This window comes from Cyclopterus lumpus, chromosome 25 (genome assembly GCF_009769545.1).
Source record: "Cyclopterus lumpus isolate fCycLum1 chromosome 25, fCycLum1.pri, whole genome shotgun sequence".
In the NCBI taxonomy this organism is placed as follows: Eukaryota; Metazoa; Chordata; class Actinopteri; order Perciformes; family Cyclopteridae; genus Cyclopterus; species Cyclopterus lumpus.
The window spans coordinates 10,727,084-10,746,102 of NC_046990.1; the positions used below are offsets into that span (position 1 = coordinate 10,727,084).

General features: G+C 43.4%; 4 protein-coding genes and 1 non-coding gene across 11 annotated transcripts in view; 2 read left to right on the plus strand and 3 right to left on the minus strand.

The window, feature by feature from the left end:
- The window catches only part of LOC117728329 (ATPase family AAA domain-containing protein 2-like), an 11,263-nt gene extending 1,432 nt beyond the window's left edge, over positions 1–9,831 (minus strand). Inside the window, exons 1-27 of one of the 7 annotated variants that reach the window (XM_034529192.1) lie at positions 9,448–9,831; positions 8,697–8,848; positions 8,269–8,324; positions 7,969–8,143; positions 7,688–7,775; positions 7,456–7,537; positions 7,083–7,259; positions 6,782–6,899; positions 6,544–6,558; positions 5,972–6,073; positions 5,487–5,595; positions 5,155–5,270; positions 4,751–4,925; positions 4,466–4,554; positions 4,096–4,255; positions 3,892–3,982; positions 3,559–3,736; positions 3,336–3,472; positions 3,070–3,202; positions 2,568–2,754; positions 1,951–2,136; positions 1,707–1,842; positions 1,115–1,311; positions 843–1,002; positions 612–734; positions 332–499; positions 1–246 (exon numbers count right to left, since the gene is read on the minus strand). The exon at positions 1–246 is cut by the window's left edge and continues 366 nt beyond it. In XM_034529192.1, coding sequence (XP_034385083.1) covers positions 1–246; positions 332–499; positions 612–734; positions 843–1,002; positions 1,115–1,311; positions 1,707–1,842; positions 1,951–2,136; positions 2,568–2,754; positions 3,070–3,202; positions 3,336–3,472; positions 3,559–3,736; positions 3,892–3,982; positions 4,096–4,255; positions 4,466–4,554; positions 4,751–4,925; positions 5,155–5,270; positions 5,487–5,595; positions 5,972–6,073; positions 6,544–6,558; positions 6,782–6,899; positions 7,083–7,259; positions 7,456–7,537; positions 7,688–7,775; positions 7,969–8,143; positions 8,269–8,324; positions 8,697–8,848; positions 9,448–9,642 — 3,751 coding nt within the window. In that variant the 5' untranslated portion in view covers positions 9,643–9,831. Of the gene's footprint in view, positions 247–331; positions 500–611; positions 735–842; positions 1,003–1,114; positions 1,312–1,706; positions 1,843–1,950; positions 2,137–2,567; positions 2,755–3,069; positions 3,203–3,335; positions 3,473–3,558; positions 3,737–3,891; positions 3,983–4,095; positions 4,256–4,465; positions 4,555–4,750; positions 4,926–5,154; positions 5,271–5,486; positions 5,596–5,971; positions 6,074–6,543; positions 6,559–6,781; positions 6,900–7,082; positions 7,260–7,455; positions 7,541–7,687; positions 7,776–7,968; positions 8,153–8,268; positions 8,325–8,696; positions 8,849–9,447 lie in introns of all 7 variants that reach the window. The other 6 variants (XM_034529190.1, XM_034529191.1, XM_034529189.1 and 3 more) reach the window with 6 other exon arrangements.
- On the minus strand, positions 2,309–2,443 carry LOC117728381. Its single transcript, XR_004609148.1, has one exon. It is a non-coding gene; the product is annotated as a small nucleolar RNA SNORA5 (small nucleolar RNA).
- A 1,053-nt stretch (positions 9,832–10,884) lies between the features above and the next one.
- On the minus strand, positions 10,885–14,603 carry psma2 (proteasome 20S subunit alpha 2). The gene is made up of 8 exons (XM_034529210.1): positions 14,517–14,603; positions 13,931–14,007; positions 13,523–13,655; positions 13,081–13,203; positions 12,867–12,948; positions 12,567–12,640; positions 11,974–12,031; positions 10,885–11,884 (listed from the first exon to the last, which is right to left on the minus strand). Exons 1-8 carry the CDS (start codon positions 14,555–14,557, stop codon positions 11,768–11,770), a joined length of 705 nt encoding a protein of 234 aa, XP_034385101.1. The 5' UTR covers positions 14,558–14,603; the 3' UTR covers positions 10,885–11,767.
- A 546-nt stretch (positions 14,604–15,149) lies between these two features.
- mrpl32 (mitochondrial ribosomal protein L32) lies at positions 15,150–16,685 on the plus strand. The gene is made up of 3 exons (XM_034529214.1): positions 15,150–15,529; positions 15,623–15,822; positions 16,239–16,685. The coding sequence occupies exons 1-3, from the start codon at positions 15,427–15,429 to the stop codon at positions 16,485–16,487; spliced, it is 552 nt and encodes a 183-aa protein (XP_034385105.1). The 5' UTR covers positions 15,150–15,426; the 3' UTR covers positions 16,488–16,685.
- Positions 16,686–17,671: 986 nt separating this feature from the next.
- zmp:0000000930 (telethonin) lies at positions 17,672–18,782 on the plus strand. The gene is made up of 2 exons (XM_034529215.1): positions 17,672–17,805; positions 18,455–18,782. Exons 1-2 carry the CDS (start codon positions 17,672–17,674, stop codon positions 18,780–18,782), a joined length of 462 nt encoding a protein of 153 aa, XP_034385106.1.
- Positions 18,783–19,019: the final 237 nt, after the last annotated feature.

The following is a 19,019-nucleotide window of genomic DNA, read 5'->3' on the forward strand; positions in this document are numbered from 1 at the left end:
GTGTCTCGTCGTCATTTTCTGCTTTCCCCGAGTCACACTGGATAGGACCCGACTCTACATCCACCATCATCGGATCCTCCTCTCCTCCAGTGCCCTCATCATACTCCGCGCCTCCTCCCTTCTCAACCTCATCCTCCTCGTCGTCCCCGTCTTCTTCATCTCTGGACATGTGAGGAGAGCAGGAAGCCTTCTTCTTTGAATATAAGCCGGCGGACCAGCGACTCTTTCGCCTTTTCTTCCTCTGGGCTGCAGGAACGAAAGGACGTTAAAAGGACCGTCACAAAAATATTTAAGTAAATCATTTAAATTGGTTATCTACAGTAGTTTTTACCTGTGTTTTTAGGCGTTGTAGCAGCATAGGCACTTGTGTTGGGAGTCACCGCAGTTGTGGGTCTAACCAGCTCTCTTTGCAGGGTTATTTCTGTGGCCTCAGCAGGAGATTTGGACTGTTTGGGAAGGACGTGGTAGAAGGAGGGCGCAAACCGGGCAGTGGTGCAATCTGAGGTAGTCAACAAATAATTAAAATGTACACCTTTGTGACACACTGTAACTTTGGAGGCAAGGACACATGAATCACATTTGTCTTCCAACTACACGCACACAGCATTTACCTCGTGTGCTGCGTGACGCTTTGGTCTCCACGCAAATCTTCTCAAAATCTTCATCCAGTTCATCTTTGATGATGGCATGGACGGTGTCCTTCAATGCACACGCTTTGTGGCGGATCTGACGGTCTGAAGGAAACGCACAAAAGAGTGGCATTACACTTTATATTGAGTATTAATACGGCATATGCTTCCGTGAGGGTGGCGAGTATGTTTTTTTTGCTGCTCAGTGTGTACCTGAGGGGTCCCTGTCTGGGTTGTATTCGAGGGCATTCTGCCAGATGAGATCCACGTCTTGGAGGAACTCTTTGACCGTCCCGTACTGATGGAGGTCGATGTTAGAGAGAACTGTTGACAGGTCCATAGGCTTCTTGATGACCACAGCGTAATCTGGCACCTAAAACGCATGACAAAGAGGCTCCTCTGAGTACAATGGTGGGGAAAAGGGATATAGTAAAGCGTCACAAGGGACTATGACATGAGCCAATATAATGTAATGGAACCGCTACCTCCTCTAAATCCACAGGCTTTGTGAAAGCCTTGAAACGTTTGTCTTGGGACAGGCGGTTGGTGACATCCCGCAGGAAGAGGCGGAGATCCCTGAGGGTGTCTTCTTCCTGCTCCTCCAGCCTCCGGGTCTCCTCTTCCGTCAGCTGGCGTGGGGGAGGTGGCGCGGCGACAGGAAGCACCTCCAATGCATTGAGCACTTGGGAAAGTGGAATGTTGATAGATGCATACAGAGTGAGACTTTGATATCATATAAAACGTTCAGTGCGCAGCCATCTTCCACACGCATCGCCTTTATTTGCTCGATTATAGGCTGGATGTGAATACCGGCATGTTCTTTTTCAACCCCAAAAATCATCTTCAGTTGCCCATCTTCCCTCTTCATCCATGGCAGGTTCATTGAACACATTTTTCCAGGCATTTTTTAGGCCAATAGGTTCTAAAAAATGCAAATAAGAACAAGGACAAACTTTTGTCCCCTCATAAGAACAAGTATGAACCCCGGACAATATGCTAGCCTTGCGTTTAAGAGGGACTAAAGCCCCCTTTAACAATGGACCACACACTAGCTAGCTAAAATCTCATATTTCTTACCAGCTTTCTTTTTTGAGGCAGGGGCCTTGGCAGCCTGATTGAGGATTAGATCCTCAAAAAAGTTTCTTCTTTCTCTGCTGGTCGGGGTCTGGATATGGAAAACCTCGCCAAACTCCATCCTAAACAACTCCTTCACCTAATACAAGAGAGAGAGAAGACTTGTATTGTGCCCAGCGGTCTTATTGACTTATTAAGTGTCAACACTACAAGTCAAGAGGATATTACTCCTTTTTTTTGGTCATACCTCCATACTGAGTTGGTCATACTGCAGGTTGCACGTAGCCAGAAGCAGTATGGGAGCGAAGGCAGGGATGGAGCTGAGCAGGCTGAGGAAGGTGGCTCTTAAGGCCGGACCCACTGTTTCCCACCACTGTCCGATGTGAGGGATGTACAGGATACTGGGAGAGGTCCGCTTTGCTTCAACAAAGATCTGCAGAACATATGACAGACACAATAATTAATGGTGTGGTGTTTTTTGCTAAATCTGACTGTAAATCAACAAAATGAGCACACGGCACAGTTTTTACTTTTCACAGAACATGATGGGAAAGATGAAGGCTAAATTAAAACCCCTGCCATCCACATGGCTCTTTCATACAAGCATTTGTTTGTAATACATATTTATCCCCACTGCCCACGATGCAAGGAGGTGGGGCCCATGAACTACAGTCACTGTGGCAGCCATTTTGGCCAGTGAGGTCCACTGAAAAGAACACACTGAATTTGACACAGCTGCAAAAAGTAGAGACTACAACTAGTCTAGAGAAGACCAAACTCAAAGACATGTCATTAATTGCTAATTGCTACTAAACGTGTACATTAATAACAGTGTATTACAGTGTGTACCGGCGTCTCATTTACCTGAGCACAAGTCTCTTCCGGTGCAGTTGCGCTGGCTCCAAACAGCACGGCCATGTCCAGTGTGTACACAGTGAATTTCTCCAGAGCGTGGAGGACAGCAGGAGCCAAGTGGGAGCTCTGACCCGAACCCAGCCGTCCCTCCAACAGCAGCCTGGGACGGTAGGAGGTTGGTTGGCTCAGCACACTCCTACACGAGAGATGAGACACCGAGATCGGTAAGTGGTAGGAAAAAAAATCTAATCAATTAGCCTAAAAGACCTTCAAAAAGATTTGGTTCACTGTGACACCAGACAGCACTTCTTAAGTATAGCGAAGGGAATAAAAGTGAGACAACTACAAGACCCACGACTACATAGTGTAAATATATAGAAGAGTTTTCCTACGACTAACATTTCGATTGAGAGATTCTGTGAAACAATATTTCATAATAACAAAAGACGGTAATAAAATCGTAAAAGAACGAGGAGACAAACAAACCCCTGCATAACAGCTGCTCACAAACCTGTGGAGGCTGATGAGTCCCTTCACAGCAGGTGTTGAGAGTTGGGAGTGAGCGGTCTGTCCATTGGAGCAGACGTCTGTGTCCTCCTCCTCACTAAACATCAGATCATCTTCAGACACACCACATGCCGCATCTGGTAAACGAACAATGCAGCAGTTACTCCGGATGCCCCAAAAAATCGGGTTGCCAAAACAGTCAAGTCTGTGATTACTTATGGACAAATAGGAAAAATGAAGGGACAGGATAAGACAAAAGCAAGAATGCACCATGTTCCCTCTTCCTCTTTAAGGCCTGCTCAGCATGTGGGAACAGTCTGCTGACGTTATGGAGGATGTTTTGTAGGGTGGCGCTCAGAAGAGGACAAACGGCGGGTATCAGGGCCTTGGCTGGTGACACGACTGCCCTAAGAATCACAATATAAGCATCATATTTACTCAAGAACCATATGCAAGAACGAGGCACTGGAATGCTAGTTAGGTTTGGTTATACCTCTGGGCAGCAGGCACCATCTTGGACATGGCGGCCAGAAAGTCTTTGTTGGTGATGGCGATGGAGTTGACGTCAAGCACAAGTTTCTGTGACGAGCTGTAGATTTGTGGGTAGCGACGCCGTAACGCACACAAGGCAGCCTCTGAACAAACTGCTTTAATGTCTGCTCCACAGTAACCTGGAAAAAAAACCCAAAACAGAGCAATTGTAGACAATCAGTATACAATCAGTAAGCATGTGTTTCCTATTTAAAATGAGCTGAATGGTGATAAAGAATCGTTTTCAAGCTGTTGGACCACTATTTTTTTCCACTACATTATAATCCACACATACCAACACATTTATCTGCCAATTCTTCCAGAAAGGTGTGGGAGGGTGGTGGCGTCCACAGTCTGGTGTGGATCTTCAGAATGTCATTTCTCGCCTGCCATGCGATACAAGATCACAGCGGGTTCAGATCAAAAATATTTCCAAGCTAAAAAAAAAGTTCAATTTTCTGTCTCTCGTTTTAATTTCAGGACATCTAGAGTTTCTCACCTCTCTGTCTGGGAGGCCGAAGAGGAACTCTCTGTCGAAGCGCCCCGGTCTCCTCAGTGCTGGGTCAATGGAGTCCAGTCTGTTTGTAGCTCCTATCACAACAACCTCTCCTCTGCCATCTAATCCATCCATGAGAGCCAACAGGGTCGACACAATGGAACTACACGGACAGGCGAAAGATTTAAGATTACAGCAGTCAAATAGATGTTGGGACTACTGCTTATTTTTCAAAAGTATCAATAGAATCCATGAAAAAGAAAACCCTCAGTCTCAATGCAAACTAGCTACTTTATATTTCCGTTACATGCAAGATCTCCATACTCCTATAATACGTGTGCTGTAAAACATAAAGAACAGGGGTGCTGCTCACCTGTGGATCTGGTCCTGACGGCTCGACCTGACTGGAGCCAAACCATCAATCTCATCGAAGAAGATGATGGACGGACGCATCTGATACGCCTAAAAGCCAATGAGAATTCAATCAGTTGCAGATTGCTTTTTATCTTTCTACCTAAAACTGGTCAATGTGACATAATTTACTTAGTTTATCCTAATCTACAAGTTGACTCGACAGCATGAAGACGGGAAAAACAAATCGACAATCTCCCATTTATCCCTAAAAGTGTATTGTATGTTGATGAGTCGTTTGGTTTACCTGGTCGAAAAGCAGTCGCAGCTGTCTCTCAGATTCTCCTACCCATTTACTGAGGCAGTCAGCGCCTTTCCTCATAAAGAAAGACACTTTTCTTTCTCCCTGACTGCACTCATTGGCCAGCGCTCTGGCTACGAGGGTTTTCCCTGTGCCTGGAGGGCCGTAAAATAGACAGCCCCTAAAGACGAGAGGCAAAAATGACAACAAATTGGGATTTTATTAAGAGTTTACCAGCCATTCCAATCGAACCATAGTCTTAAGTGGTAGAGAAGAGACTAGAGAATCTGAGAAGAAAGGGTTAAATAGCCGTGAACAAAAATGACAACTTGAGACTAAACTTCTTTGACAGCAATAGAGGAGCATCTTCAGAACACACACACACACACACACACACACACATTGTTTACCTGGGAGGCTGTATCTTGAACCTCTCAAAGACCTCTGGGTAGAGGAGGGGGAACACCACCATCTCCTTCAGAGCTGAAATGTGTCTGCTCAACCCTCCGATGCTGTCAAAGCGCACCTGGATGAGAAGAGGTGTTACGTTTAGATTGTTTGTTCAAAATACATCAGTATTGCATTAGCAGGAATACAAGGCGGTGTTTTATCTTACAATCAACTTTATATCTATTAAAATGTGATGATGCATTTAAAATATGGTATATCTCCTTACATTGTTATTTTTGAAAGTGCTATATGTTTACATCAATGCAACTCTCCATCTATAGATGCAGCTTACCGTCTTGTCAATGTGCATGGGGTCCACATCAGCCAGGCTGGCTCCAATCTTCATCCTGTCCTTGTGGACACCCTGCAGGTCGTCTTTCAAAAGGTTCATGGGCAGACATCTGCAGGAAAAACACGGGAGAACATAAATACACGCGCTTTTCGTCGCTAAAATATTGTGAATCTTTACAAAGTACTGCATTATTATTATAGGAAATAGTTAAAAGAACAGGACAGTGGGTAATGGAAGCATGTCAATTGTTATCATTAAGGGACCAAAGAGTTAAACAAGCTGGATTTATGTCTCAAAAGAGTTGTCCTTTATTCCAGATAAATAAAATAAATAAATATAATAAAGACCGAAGAACAGCAAATGTGTTGACCTATTATTCAATAGGTACTCTTTAAACCTTCTGTCACCCAGATCTGTGTTCCACCCGCGTGCTGACAAACACTTTCTGTTGTCTACCTGCACCGTGTGACAGCTGCTGCTCTCACCTGTTGACTGACAAGCTCCTGTTCTTACTTCTCCGTCTCTGGAATTTCTCATCGTCTGAAGAAGAGGAAGTGGAGTCGCTGCTGTGGATGGCGTGTCTCCTCCTGCGAAGGCAAAGGAAGCAGCATGACATCTCTCGCATCATTAGGGCCATCAGTTAATCAACAACAAAGAATCCCAAACAAACTGAGGGAATGGTTGTTTATTTTTCTTTTAAGCTACCAAAAGATTTTTGTGTTTTGTCGTCCTCAACAAAAACAATCAATGCTAGTGAGTATAGACACAACAAACGAAACAAAAACTTATTAGTAAGTATTGCAGTTTTTCATATATACATACACAGTATGCATGAATTTAGAAAATAAGGCAGTATTTGAGTAGGTGCAAAAACCAAAGGGGTGAATCATCCAACCACATTAAAGTGACATCTTCGCCTGAAAAATACTGTAAAATACTGGCAAATAGAAAGTCAGCTTTCAAACAATGGCTCTTTCTTTGTTGCCAAGTTCACAACAACAACAGTAGTAAAGACAGACAATAAAACACTAACATGGACAAGTAGTGAGGTTCTTACCTCTCAGAACTACTCCTGAGGGTGGGATGAAGAGAAAAGAAGAGGGAAAAAGAATTTTGGGATTTTACATGCAGTGATAATTCCAATGGCTACTAGAGACCGCGCTCTGACCCACAGGGGTGGGATGATTGTGATTCTTAGAACAGTATTTCATAATGTATTCATCAGAAACCCATCCCTTGATAGATGTGTTGTTTCTCAATGGCTGATGATGGCAGGTGTCTGAGCTCGTACCAACCTGCTGGTTATCCTGTTGTAGGGGCTCCTGGGGGCCGTGGAGCTGAATCTAAACCTGCGTCTGGTTGGAGACGCGTGGTCCTTGAAGTACATGCTGCGCTTCCTGGGCTCTCTGGGTTCTGAGACACAATCACAAACATTATCAAATTTATGAAAATGCTAACAGGGTCTTAAGTACAGTCATTCAAAAAACACTCAATTTAAAAAGCCCCTGGTGGAAATGACTTTGCATTTAGGACCAACTGTCATTTTCATGCGTTACAGCATATCTGCAATATGATCGCGTTGAGGAAAGGCAGTACCATCCTGTGGGGCCTGGTAGCGAACCACAGTCTTTCGCTGCCTGAAGTCATAACGCCTCTCATTTTCCTCCTCCTCGTCTTCGCCATCTTCATCTTCTTCCTCCCCCCTTTCCTCCTCATCTACTTCTACATCTTCCTCCTCCTCCCCCTCTTTGTGGTGATCATCCTCATTCCCTCCTGTGAATAAAAAAAAAAAAAAGGAGGTCGAATTATTATTTCAAACAATTCTGCTTTTGATTACAAAAATTAGGTTAGAAGAGGGATAAGCCTAAAGAATGTGTGTCACTCATGTCTGAAGTATGCCCTGTAGTAAATTGAAGCCACCAGGCGTATTAATTCAGAAGGAAATTGTATAAAACCTAATCCATCTCACCTTGGATCTCTTCCTCTGTGGCTTTGCTCTCCACATCTGTCCTCAGAGACCTGGTCAGCCTGCCCCTGGTGTACACACCGAGCTGCTGAGAAGAAACAGGTCAAATGACTATTAATTCACAGTTTAGAAGCTTGTTAAGCATTAACCAACTGCAGAATCACCTGCGCTCTACATAAACGTGAGGATTACACAATGCAATATAGAGCTTGAAATAACGTTGTTTTGGTTTTACCTCTTCTTCATTGCCCCTAACTCTGCTCCTCTGTCTGCGTCTCATCTTCTGCATGTCGTCCATCTTTTGGAGAACAGCTTCAGCCGTGCTTAGAGACAATCAGGAGGAAAAAACCTGTTAGATTTGATCAAAGTTCATCTCTTAACTAAACTCATTAGTTTAAAATAAACACGTCAATATTTTTGTTAGAAACTACTTAAGGTGATAGGATCAGCTTTATTCTTAACTGAAGCAGTGAGGTAGGGGCCAAACGAAGCTTGAGGGATTGTTGCTGAACTCACTTGGTGATGAGGCGGTCGTAGAGAACCGACTGCTTACGGGAATCCAGTTTGTATCTGGTGATTCGGGAACTACGTCTTACTGAGCGATCCTCTTCTTCTTCTTCTTCTTCTTGGCTCTGTAGATCAAAGCGACTCCTCTTGGGAGTGGATGAGCCCTCCACTTTATCTGGAACATCTGGGGCAACTAAACAGTTATTGCCAGCTAAGTAGTAATATTAATTCTCAAAAACACACTTTGTCTGCAAAATAAAAGATCTCCACTGCTCTTTGTAAAGAAATTACACTGTAGCTTAACTGTACCTGCTTGCTGCTTGCCACTGGATGTGTGTCCCTCTCTCTGCAACCTGGAAGATTTCCTAAAATAAAAATACAAATATGAATTCCTCATGTATATTTTCATTATTTGAGTGTGAAAAATGTGCATAGTAATGTGCATCAATACTGCATACATCTTATACTCCATGCATATATTTTGAGAGAGTATTCATCTTCATAAAGAGTCACACGGCTGGCAGCCAACGTAAAATATTTTGAAAATATTCTGGACAATTAATAATTTTCAGGTTTCAAAGAATATTCAGACTTTTTTTGCCACACTTAGCTTTCAAAAGTAGGTCGAGCGCATTTCATGGAAAGTTTGCTGGCAAAGATGCAGGAAAACAACACTCGCACCCCTAAGAGCTGGCTAACAAGTATCAATACCATCAAGGTGAGTGGGCCTGGATTACCTGAGGCATCCTTCTACAGAGCTGGCTTCATTTACAGGGGAGCTGGTCTTTGGCTCCATGTCGGCAAAAGAGACCTCTAGTTTAACTCTCTGTCCTCGGGTCCTCGGGGAGTGATGTCCATTCCCCTCATCCTGCTTCATATCAGCATGACCCTGGCACAAAAACATGGAGAGTTTAAGGTTTACAGCACAACTTATAAGGCTGTGCAAAACTGAAGTGTACAAGATGCACGTCTAAAAAAATGTTTTTTTTAAACATTTACTCCTATGACTCTGCTTTTTGACTTGAGTGTAAAGTAACAGTGTGAATGACACGGGTGAAATTTACCCCAAAAAAATTAGGTTACTGAAAATGTCACCTAATTTCTTTGTCAAATTTGTTGACGCTTTTGGATTTGAAATTCTATTTTACAATTTTTAAATGTTCATTCAACAGACAGGAACTTTCCACCCACACACATATATGGATTCTTCAATTAATATAAACACATTTGTTTTATTCAAGACTAGACTGAACATCTAATATTGTAATTCATATTATATTAGGGTTATAACATTGGTGTATGACACAGCTGTGTTCATCAATAGACATGCGCGTTGGAGTAAACCTTTAGCTACAAGTGTCAAGCAAATCATTGGTCGGGACCGTTAAGTGACAAGTGGCTAGTTAGCATAGCACGCTAGCAAAACTAGCACAGCAAAGTTATGCTCGTAACCCAACTAAATGGCGATGTCGTTGTTTTAATGCTCACATTCGGCGCGTTGCTCTCCAAACTGCTGAAGCTGTCCTCCAGGGCCTGGGAGGACCGGGTCCGCCGGGCAGACTTCCTCTGCGACGCCGGGAGCAGGGACAGAAACTCGGAGCTCGCGTCCAACTCCATCGACCTCCTCTTCGGAGTCGTGGCGGCCGGCTCCGCTCCGGCGCCGCTGCTGCGCAGTATCACCATCTTGACTCTAAACCGACCTTATGTGGAGCACGAAGGACGGGTAACTAGCCGCTGCTCTGCCGTGAACTACCTAATGTTTACGGAGCCGCCGCCATAGCGCAGATAACGGGAGTCAGCTCCTCGCGAAACCCTTGATTTCTGGCGCCATAAACGTCGTCAGAGGTTATGAGGTAAGTGGCTAAGCGCCGCCGCCAGGAAAAATAGACCTCTTGGCAAAATTGTGAAAGAAGCCTAAGTTATATGTTTAACTAAGTTGGGTGTATGTCGTACTGAATTTAAGCTCGTTTCACTATTTGACTGCCGCTGTCATTTTTTTTTTTTATCAGTCGTGGCATATTTGTTTTAAACAGAACACGAGCGGAGGGATACAAATACCAATTTGAAAAGGTGTACCGGTCGGTGTTAGAGCGCGTTCTTCACCAAACTGCGCACTAGCGCGCGCTCATTACGCACCACGCAAACCCACCGTCGTGAAACAATAAAGTTCCTATAAGTCATTATTATAAGACACTATCTCCAAATAATGACTTAGCATCTCATAATTATGAGGTAGTAGCAATCTTACTATATTACTATTCGTAGAATGGGTCTGTTATTTAAAGAAATGGTCCGATATTTAACTATATAAACGCTGTTATTGATAGAAACGGTCTTCTATTAAATACAGATATATAGTAAGTCATACCTATAACATGCTAAGTCATATGAGATGCTGGCTTCCCAACCAGCAGAGATACGAAGCCCCTTCACAATCTAGCCCCTTCATCGCCTTCTGACCTCCTGCACCCACACGGGGTGCATCCCAAATCTCTTAATTGCATCCTTGTTCCCCTCACTTGCTTCTCTACTTGTAATAAAGACAGTTATCATCACTGTCAGGGTGGAGATGTTTCCTCTCTCCAGCTCTCTCTGACTTTAATTGTATCCATCATAAAAGTTATTGAGGGAAATAACAGATGAAGAAATGTCAAATATTTTTTATAAATGAAGAAAGTTGTTTGCGGTCCTTTTGTTGTTCAGACATACAATGAACACATATTTTAACCAGACGGTGAATCAGAAAACAAATCTAATATATAACTAAGTTTAATCTGTGATCCGTCTTGTCTTATTTCTTACGGAATATTTATTGTGTACATTGTTATTTCTGCTATGGTTTGTTTTTATAATGAAAAGTGCTTTGAGTACCTTCATCGCTAGAAAGTGACACTTTCAAAATAAAAGCATAGTAATTCAAAACAGTCAACGTCAGCTCATTTTTTATTTGAACAAGCAGAAGAGAAAATACAAACTCTAGAATTGTTTCTAGCCTGAAAAAAAGTACATTGTGTAAAACTGCTGTACAGGCAACCAGATCCTAACTGTAAAATCACAAAGCTTTCCATTGCATCCTCCTTTTGTTGATCCTAATTACTAGTGTTTGAGGGATACTAATGAAGTACAGTCAGGAAAATAAAAGAACAACTGTCAATGTTCAGGATGAGTAAATCCCCCCCAGAGACCAAAGATATTTCTACTCTTTAATAACTTTTCACCTCATTACCATTTTAATGTTGTGATTTGTGTTCAACCAAAAGGACATTTGTCACAACGGTTACAAGTAATCACATTTTTATTACAGGCGTAAAAGTTATTGATTTGTAATCCGACAGCATTGCCTTTGCAACAGTAATGAGAAATATGAAAATTGAAGGATTCAATGGAAGACTTGAGATTTCACTCATCAGAGGCCACATTCCTTTTCATATATGCACAGCAGCCAACTGCCAGATTTTACAGTACCAGGGTATGAGTTTGACAACAAAGCCAATTAGTTATGTGATAAAAATGAGTTTGCCATCTCACTGCAACTAATGGAGTTTGGTCAGTGCAGTTGTGAGGCAGCCCCAGAGCTGTGCACACACAAAAGCTGTCATTTCAAGTAAATTAGGTCTGCCTGACCCACAAGATCACATTAATATTTTTTTTTATGACAGTGAAGTTAGAGCCGCTTGTGTTTTCAGGACAGAAACACATTACGACCAAACCCCCTGAATAACTGGTCTACAATAATGTGACACTGTTGGCTACTGTGCTGTTATGTCTCGAAATGTGGCCAGAGAGCCCTGTCATCGGGAGGGCGTGTTCACGCGATGGCTGCCAGGTAATCTTTCACCTCCGCTGGGGTGAGTCTCTTGAAGCCGGCCTCGTTGCAGATGCCCACCTCAATGTTCTCCTCTGTCATCTGACCCTCAAAACTCTCCTGAAAACACAAAGACAGGATAATGTAAATGACTGATAACAACATGGGCGATTCAATACCTCAGCTAATTATTATAACAAACATCATACCTTCAATGTCAGGATGGCTGTGTGGATGGCATCTTCCAACTCCAGATCGTTGTTATACCTGGAAAACAAAATCAAGTGGTCATCAAGCAATCTGTGTAGTGTGCATCGAGTAGAATAACTAAGAGTGTCCCAGTGTATTGTACATCAGCTATTTGCAACCATCAGCTAGTGGCTGCCATCTAGTGGGCAAATGAGGGGCCGCCAAATGGTTGGAATAAATGGAATAAACATGCATGTTAGAATCAGGTCAGAGTAAAACTTTTCATGGTTTTCCATAAATGTAGTGGTTCATCTTCCTTGTGTGCCAACTATAAATTAATTGGATAGTAAGGCTTCCGCGCAGTATTCAGTGCTCCGCACCAACATTGAAAGTGCCTTAAATTGTACAAATAAGAAATTAAAAAAAGATTTTTTTATATTTCTTTCTATGTTTATATCACTGCAAAAGCCATCATAAACATACCGAGCACTGATTGTTGGAGATTGGCCACTTCATGTCAAAAGGTACTGACCTCACATTGGCTGTCCGAAACATATTTTATTCTATTCATTAAACAACAACAACAATGCTGCTCTTTACTGTAAAATCTTACCTTTTTTCAAGGAATGTTTTTCCATTAACGTAGTTCTTTCCCATGGCTGTGGCTTTCCATGCAAAGTATGCACCCTGACAGTCAGAAACAAAGAGGATAAAAAAAATATAATGTTTTTATGACAGCCCTGATGCGGTCCCAACAAAAGTATTATTATTACAGCAAGGCAGGGTTAGTCTGCTGTCAAAGCTCTTTTAAGATAAAACAATTACTAAACTTTGAGTTAAGAGTAAAGTATTTGAGATATATATATATATATATTTTTTTTTTTTTTTTTTTTTTTTAAATAGTACAACATACAGAGGGGTCTGACTGGAACAGGTAGGGGTGGTCTTCATCCCATCCAGCTATCAGCAATGAAACACCAAACGGACGCACCCCACTGGAGGAATACACACATTAGATTAAACACGGATCAAATCCCAACATTTTAACAGAATAGATTTTACCTCTGAAATATAAATGTGGTGTTGATAAACCGTGTGTGTATTGGTGCATCTTTGTGAATACCCACCCAGACTGTGTGTACTCCTGCATTACAGAGGCCACTCTCTGGACAAGCTGACCAGTGGGGATGGGCTCCTGGTAAACCAGGAAGTACTGTTGTGCCAACTTCCGGGCTCGTCGCACTAAAACCCTGAAAAGGAAGACACGACTCATTAACTCATCTGTTCGTGAGGTTCAGTCAGACAAACTCTGGTGGCATCTCCTCGATGTCTCACATGCGAAGCCAATAAAGTCCTGAATTATGGTAAAATATGCACAAAAAGAAAAACCTGATACGGCTTATATTGTTGTTTTATCCGCTTATGAACAATCAACAAACATCTTGCTGTATTTTTTCTTCTCTATAGTGCATTTAAAAGTAGTTTAATATCACATATGTGTGTTGTCCAAAGCACCCGAGATGCTAGCCTTCTGTTTTACTTCCAAAAGCAGAACAACTAAATCCCCACCTGTAGTCGGGCCCCATGCCGCTGTAGACCATGCCTATGTGTTTGGTGATGGGCTCCACTTTGTGGACACTCTGCTCATCGTACAGAATGGACTTCTGTTTCTTCTCTGTTGCCAGGACAACGCCATTGGAAGCTGAAAATGAAAGAACAGCACAACCGGCGTCTTCACAACATCCTGGCCAAATGATCAAATGTCGGGAGAAAACACAGGTCACAGGTGTTAATTATGCATAATACACTTTCCCAGGCGGAGTAGTGTTGCATCCTCTGATAACAATCAAACTAATATACCATAATTCCCAATGTTATCAAAGGTTGTCCCTTCTTATGTCAGTGATGAAATAATCTTAATTTCTGCTGAAGAACCTAGAGCTGCATGTGGTCCCCCTCATGACCGGGACTCCCTACCTTTGATGCCGACTGAAGGAGCTCCGGCTGCTACCGCTGCCAGGGCATATTCAATCTGGACCAGTTTCCCCGAAGGGCTGCGGAGACAAACGCATTGCGATGTTGCAGTAAAATACACAAAGCTACATGCGAAATAATAGTTATTGCATGCCGACGAACAAAGGCGAAACTGAAACGAAAAAAAAAGGTACAAAACAACCGATTCACGCGAGCTAACGTGGCTAACGGTGAGCTAACGTCAAGTCTCACACGTTAACCCGCATTTAGCGTGGAAACGGGCCTCGTTTCGGTCTATAAAACACTCGGGTGACATTTTATCATCGACATTTAAAAGAAGAGAGTCGCTGGACCGTTTCATTTAGAAACGCGTTAGCCGACATGCTAACAGTTATCGTAGCCGATTCATTCCCCTATACCTGGCAATGACAGTGCATCGACTACAACACGGACCCCGAAAAACCTTATTTTCACATCGAAATGAGGGAAACGATGCACACAGTTACAAAAAGATGCTGCTCGACAACATCTTCAGGGTGAAAGTCGGGGTGCTATTTTAAAGTTTCATGGCAATTTTGATAAAGTTTACCTAAATGTGGTGAGGGAGAAACTGTAGCCTCGTTCCGCCATCTTGTTTTTCTTCTTCTCTGTGTTGGCGGAAGTATTTCAAATCCACTTTAGGGGGTTATACTGCCACCTCAGGCCAAACACACACGATGCGGACGACGGGTGTTTTTTTTTGGGTGGGGTGGGGGGTTAAAAACCGTATTAATTGACAAGCTAGCCAATGCTTATTAACGTATTATTCATAACTATGAATCATCAATAATATTGGACCAATGCCAGTAATCTGGTGTTACAATACGAGAGAAATTGCAAATGAATGTGGATCTTTGTTTACGTCCCATATCAACTTTATCTGAAAAGTATTATCTGAAATCAAAGAATACAAACATATCGAATTAATGTCTCCATTAAAACACGTATTTATTGAAAGAACTTTCTTTTACATCCTGAAACACAATTTAACATTTAAATAAATTAGATTGCATTATAGGCAATGTGTTACAGTGGATAGATTAGATTAGATTTCAAGCAGCAGCAGAACATTTGTTACAAATATACAATAAAATAAAATAAAATAGCAGGGCATATTACATTTAAGAATTTAAATAATAAAAAGGAAATGAAAATGTAAAAAAGCTAAATAAAAATGAAAGTGTATCACAGTATGATATTGCATGAAAAAAAAAACATAATTTAGGAACTATAACCAATATGACAGTTCAGACTACCAAGACAAATGTGTTTCGTTAAATAACACTAAAGAGTGAAGTTAGACATGTGGCCACTAGGTGGCAGTGAGACGCCGGAATCCATCTCGCCTGCTGGTTTTAAACAGAAGAAGTGCGGTTTGTCGTCGCCGTTTGATGACGTGTTGACTCTCAGTGACCGTGAGCTGTTTGACATGTTGGACGGGAGCGTGCTGACAACAAAACATGATGAATATATCTGCTCTGGTGCACAGCCTCAGATGCTCTTTGCTGCACATTGAAAGCAGACTTCTGCAGGCGGCCGGACGGACGTTAGACAGACAACTGGGTGAGTTTACACACACACACACACACACACACACTTCTCTACATGTGCATCCTTGGGTTGGAGATAACAGTGTTTTTTTTCCCGTGTGTGCAGCTCCGGCTCTGGCAGTGAATGGCCCCGGCCTCCTGCCTCAGCTCGACGGGGAGGAGGAGCTGGAGGAGCAGCACCACGACCCGGAGCGGTCTCCGGACCTCCTCGACGGCATCCTCTGGATGGCAGCGCCCAAGAAGAGGCGCACGATCGAGATCAACCGCACCAGGAGGAGAGCTGAAAGCAAGATCTTACAAGTCAAGGTATATACTGTGGGTCCTCCCATTTCACCCCAAAAACCTAACTTTATATATATATATGTTTCTTACTATCTATAATAAGGTTAGTAGCTATCAGCTGTAACTCGCCCCTGTGCATTTAAGCTCAATAGCATTTAGTTTGTGGCATGTAAATCTTTTAAAAACGGCATTAACAAAACTCAACAGAAACTTCCTCTTGCAAATATAATCAAATGCGGCACCGACTGTGTCAACAAATGACTTTTTGTTATTGAAAGACACAAGTGTTATTCAATTAATGTTCAATAATACACGTAAATGAATACACGTAAATCAACATTGTTTTTTATATGTTGGCCAATAAGTATGAAGACATAGCAGTGACACAAGACGCACAAGTTGTTTCACCCACAGGTCCTCTGCCTCTCTCTCTCTCTCAGAACAACATCGAGCCGTGTCCAGAGTGCGGCCACCTGAAGCAGAAACACATCATGTGTGGCTTCTGCTACGCTAAGGTGTGCAAGGAGACGGCTCTGATCCGCCAACAGATGAAAGCCATGGAAGGCGGCCCGCTGGCGGCCCCGAGCGTGGAGACGGTGGTCCTGTACGAGGGCGAAGCACCGAGTGAGCTGGACAAAGACAAGAGGATTGTGGAGAGGGCCAGGAAGAGGCCCGCCTGGTTCAGCTAATGATGCTGAGATGATAATGCTGCACGTGATGCATACCCTGAGTTTGACACATGACACACACACACACACACACACACTGTACTATATCAAAGATGCGTTATTTAGGGACACAAAGTCATTGTATTAACTCATTTTTTCAACTGAGAAATGTACTGTAAATGTTGTTGTTTGACAATAAATCCATTATTTGAAAGAGAATTATTGTGCATCTACTTTATTCGTTGTTTAAATATAAGTGGGTCCATGTAATAAAACCATGCAACAGTTGAAGGTGAATGAGCCACGGCAAAATATATATTTCCATGAACTCTGCGTCGATGTTGTCAGCATCCTCTATAACATTGTATTACTCTGATTAACGTATCTCAATTCCAACCTTTAAATGGAGGATAATGTAATGTAATATAGGCACAAGCTGTTTATTAGTGACACAAATGTGTTTTCGTATCCGTGCAACTGATACGCAACAACCAAGTATATGACTACTAGTGGCACAACATTCCTGCTCTTATTAAATAACATTCAATCGTGGCTCTTGTGTGTCGGGAACGGACTGTTTTACCTGGGATGGGTCCAGCATGCCCTGCAGTGCCCCGGTCACGCCATCATACGCCCTCTGATTGAGTTTCACCCTCAGCTTTGATGAAAGCTGAGGGCACAGTGGCACCTGGAGGTCTGTGGTGCCGGAGAACTTTGCTAAATCGCTCACAAGGATGGATTTTGCAGACGGTTACAAGATATAGTTTAGGATTAATGAGTCGGATTATGACTGTCAGTCAGGGATCTGATTGCTCTCAGCTGTTTCCTTCCTGCATGTGAGAGACATTCGAGGAGTCGGAGGATATTTGTTTTGACTTGTCATTTAAGCAGATTGGTCATTTCATATTTCTGTCAATATGCACTTATATATGGATGCAATGTGGTGTCCTGGCGTCACGGAAAGAGCCAACGGACATGTTCACATGAAAACCAACCTTCAGGATGCCTGGAGTGATGACGTTCACGACAAAGTGATGCAGAGGAGTATAAATAGAAACAAGGCTGTGTATTTAACACATCGCCAAACGCACTCACATATCAAGACTTCTTGGTACACACACATTGATGATGACGACCACGTGATTTGATCGAGTCAAGTGCGAAAGGAGCGAAAGTGGACGTCGGCCTCAGGCACAACCTGCACCATGCACTGCGTGAGCAGAGGAGGCTGCTACCTGGTGAACTCCTACTGTGATCTGCAGGAGGAAAACCAGTGGAAGAAGGAGAGCTACCAAGAGTGCTGGCTGGGCCTGGTCCTTGAAACGAGGCCACAATACAAGTAGGTTGTTCCCACGTTGGGATTCAGGCAGCGTTGTTCTAGATTAAGTTCTGCAATCTGCAATCTTTGTGAAGTATTTGTAGACCTGTGTGGCCTAGTGCTCTAGTGCTCTAGTGCTCAGTGTGCTCTAGTGCTCTAGTGCTCAGTGTGCTCTAGTGCTCAGTGTGCTCTAGTGCTCATTGTGGCCTAGTGCTCAGTGTGACCTAGTGCTCTAGTGCTCAGTGTGCTCTAGTGCTCAGTGCGGCCTAGTGCTCTAGTGCTCAGTGTGCTCTAGTGCTCAGTTTGCTCTAGTGCTCAGTGCGACCTAGTGCTCAGTGTGCTCTAGTGCTCAGTGTGCTCTAGTGCTCAGTGCGACCTAGTGCTCAGCGCGGCCTAGTGTTCAGTGTGACCTAGTGCTCTAGTGCTCAGTGTGCTCTAGTGCTCAGTTTGCTCTAGTGCTCAGTGCGACCTAGTGCTCAGTGTGCTCTAGTGCTCAGTGCGACCTAGTGCTCAGCGCGGCCTAGTGTTCAGTGTGACCTAGTGCTCTAGTGCTCAGTGCGACTTAGTGCTCAGTGTGGCGAGCAGCAGGACAGAGAGGGTCAAGGACAGCAGGGCAGCACTCGTTATGTACGCTGCACAGCATTTGTCCGGTGTGTGTAATGTGTTGCAGGCTCACTCTGTCAGAGACGGACAGCATTCGAAGAGAAAGTTACAAGCAGCAACAGGTGGCCCACTTCCTGGTGGAGAGGAGTCCCAGCCAGACACTGAGGCTAGGCAGCAGCAGCAGAGTCACGACGGAGCACCGGCTGCCCTTCTGCAACACCAGCAAGCTACAGCGTGCTCCGTGCACCTTTGGGTGCTCGGAACAACAGCCAGTGGGTAACGGAGCGGGGGAACAGGAAGTGACTCGGGAGCTCTGCAAACCAGTGAACTCCGGAGCCTCGAGTCTGATGTTCTCGCCGAGGGAAAGCTGTCATCGGGTGCAGAGGAGGGAGTGAAGCAAGAAAATCGAGAGTATTTACCTTTGTTTAGAGAGTGTCGTGCGGCCGTTGTTACAAATTAAATGGTATTTCAGTTGTACATTGTGTGACTATCTTTACTGTGACATTTGAACCAGTGTCTGTGACCTCATTTTACTTACTGGCGTACATTAAAGTTGATAACACGCTCCTGTGAGAGAAAATACAACAAATCCCTGATAAGGTTTTGACTATATGGGAGAAGAGTGTTCTGTA

What these genes read in the sequence shown, in the direction of transcription:
- mrpl32 (XM_034529214.1), top strand. Translation starts at nt 15,427, where the DNA reads ATGATGAATATATCTGCTCTGGTGCACAGCCTCAGATGCTCTTTGCTG. An exon ending in GACGTTAGACAGACAACTGG is followed by an intron (nt 15,530 to 15,622) that starts GTGAGTTTACAC and finishes CCGTGTGTGCAG; the next exon opens with CTCCGGCTCTGGCAGTGAAT. An exon ending in GCAAGATCTTACAAGTCAAG is followed by an intron (nt 15,823 to 16,238) that starts GTATATACTGTG and finishes TCTCTCTCTCAG; the next exon opens with AACAACATCGAGCCGTGTCC.
- psma2 (XM_034529210.1), bottom strand. Translation starts at nt 14,557, where the DNA reads ATGGCGGAACGAGGCTACAGTTTCTCCCTCACCACATTTAG. An exon ending in TTCTCCCTCACCACATTTAG is followed by an intron (nt 14,008 to 14,516) that starts GTAAACTTTATC and finishes TTGTCTCCGCAG; the next exon opens with CCCTTCGGGGAAACTGGTCC. An exon ending in CAGCCATCCTGACATTGAAG is followed by an intron (nt 11,885 to 11,973) that starts GTATGATGTTTG and finishes TTGTGTTTTCAG; the next exon opens with GAGAGTTTTGAGGGTCAGAT.
- zmp:0000000930 (XM_034529215.1), top strand. Translation starts at nt 17,672, where the DNA reads ATGCACTGCGTGAGCAGAGGAGGCTGCTACCTGGTGAACTCCTACTGT. An exon ending in GAAACGAGGCCACAATACAA is followed by an intron (nt 17,806 to 18,454) that starts GTAGGTTGTTCC and finishes AATGTGTTGCAG; the next exon opens with GCTCACTCTGTCAGAGACGG.